Source organism: Adelges cooleyi, unplaced genomic scaffold (genome assembly GCF_023614345.1).
Source record: "Adelges cooleyi isolate 19-005CV unplaced genomic scaffold, UGA_ACOO_1.1 ACOO_flye_CR_arks_rails_tigmint_CR_PRNA_30, whole genome shotgun sequence".
NCBI classification, from domain to species: Eukaryota; Metazoa; Arthropoda; class Insecta; order Hemiptera; family Adelgidae; genus Adelges; species Adelges cooleyi.
Window position 1 is genome coordinate 18,184,479 of NW_026095971.1, and position 1,828 is coordinate 18,186,306.

Below are 1,828 nucleotides of genomic sequence, written 5' to 3' on the forward strand. Positions count from 1 at the left end.
TTTTCCTCAGCCATTTGGGTTGGAGATTTTGTGCGCTAAACTCGTTTTGGGAAAAATTGCCGGCTGACCTGTTGTCGAAGCCAAGTCAAAGCACCGCAGAAGAGGTGGTCATGCTGGTCGAATGCTCTAGGCTGTTACACGCCGACCTGTCCGACATTCTGAGGTTGTTCAGCTTGGCATACGGCCCGGCACTGTTTGTGCTGTTCACATACATGATTATCGATATAGTGCTGGCCGTGTTTTTTGTACTATATTTGCACGCCAATTTTCCCATCGTGATAGCATTGTCGCTTCAATCGCAAAACATTATATTTATCGTATCCGTGCTATCAGTTGCTTCGTGGACTAGCCAGAAGGTAACCCCATCGATGGAGGACAACCCATACTTATTATGCGATTATGAAGAAACACATATAGTTAATTTTTTTTTTTTATAGATTTTCTTTTCCAGTTTTTAGCTATAACAGGTTTTAACTAATAAGTAATAATATTATACTCCAAAGTACAAAATAATATGTGATTTCATAATCATTCTCTTATAACTCAGCTATAATGTACCTACAAATGTATACTTTATGATGGTTTTAGAAAGAGAAAATAATTGCAAGCTTACGATGTTATCAGATAGCTCATATACCTGAAGAATTACGAACGCAGGTAACTATTACAGCAAATCAATAAAAATTAAAGAACTTAAATTTCGATGATACTATAATTAATTAAGCAGGACTGTGTAAAATATTGATAACTCTCTACTATTTTTAACGTTAACTAATGGTTTGATATTTAATGTATGAAAACTGTTGAATAATGAAGGGTTCATTTAAAGCACGATCATAAATACATTTATCATGAATCATAAATACATTTATCATATTAAAAATATGCTTATTTATTCAAAAAATTAAATAAAAATTGAATAATGAATATTTTTTTTGGTTTTCCCAATACATATTTACGATGTGTTATTTATTCACAGATTATCCCATAATGATTAATGAATATTTATTATTCATGTTCATATTATTATTCATAAAAAATCGAATTATTTGCACTGTTCGAGTTATTCAAAAAATGAATTATGAATTAATTCCAAATTGAACACTATTCAATTAATCATTAGTCGCACACCCCTACTTTTAGTTAATACTATTTAGTTTTACCGAGCATTTTATAATTTCTAAATTTGCATTCACTTAGAGAAATTCACTACTGAGGATACTAAAAAATGTCTAGGACGTTTTATAATTAAAAAAATGTATTAAACATCATTTATATAGTTCTAATTTCAACATTCTACAAAATAAGATTTTATTTTTTCTAATAAGCATTACAAAATTCAAGTGCAAAATAATCTAAATACTCGTAAAACACTAAGATGTAATTAGCTGAACTAACTTTACATACTTTTACAGATCAAACTTTTCATGAAACAAGTATCAAGTTATGAAACGTACGAGATGTCGGCGTGTGGTATTTTCAATTATAAATTGCATTTCGTTATATCAGTATGTAAAAGCACTAAACATGTATTCGTGTATTTTAATAATTATTTTTTTTATAATGCTGTGAAGCAAAATTTTAACATTTTTACACAGATCTCAGTAGTAATTATGAAGTCTGTGGCGACAATGATCCAAATGGGCCAACATCCTTACATGCGATTTCTCGCTGACACTACAGTTGACACTGGACCATGGAATGACACAAAATCAAAAAATTAAAATTCATTTAGTTGATAAAAAAATATTTTTTATTCTTTTAAGTTAACTACTTATTTATTAAAGACAGGTAAGCACATACTGATGATCAATTTTAGAGAATAGAA

At 29.6% G+C, this 1,828-nt stretch overlaps 1 protein-coding gene across 1 annotated transcript; it reads left to right on the forward strand.

The window, feature by feature from the left end:
- Positions 1–355: 355 nt before the first annotated feature.
- On the forward strand, positions 356–1,828 carry LOC126838895 (uncharacterized). Its single transcript, XM_050573672.1, has 4 exons — positions 356–416; positions 589–657; positions 1,416–1,508; positions 1,599–1,828. Exons 1-4 carry the CDS (start codon positions 369–371, stop codon positions 1,722–1,724), a joined length of 336 nt encoding a protein of 111 aa, XP_050429629.1. The 5' UTR covers positions 356–368; the 3' UTR covers positions 1,725–1,828.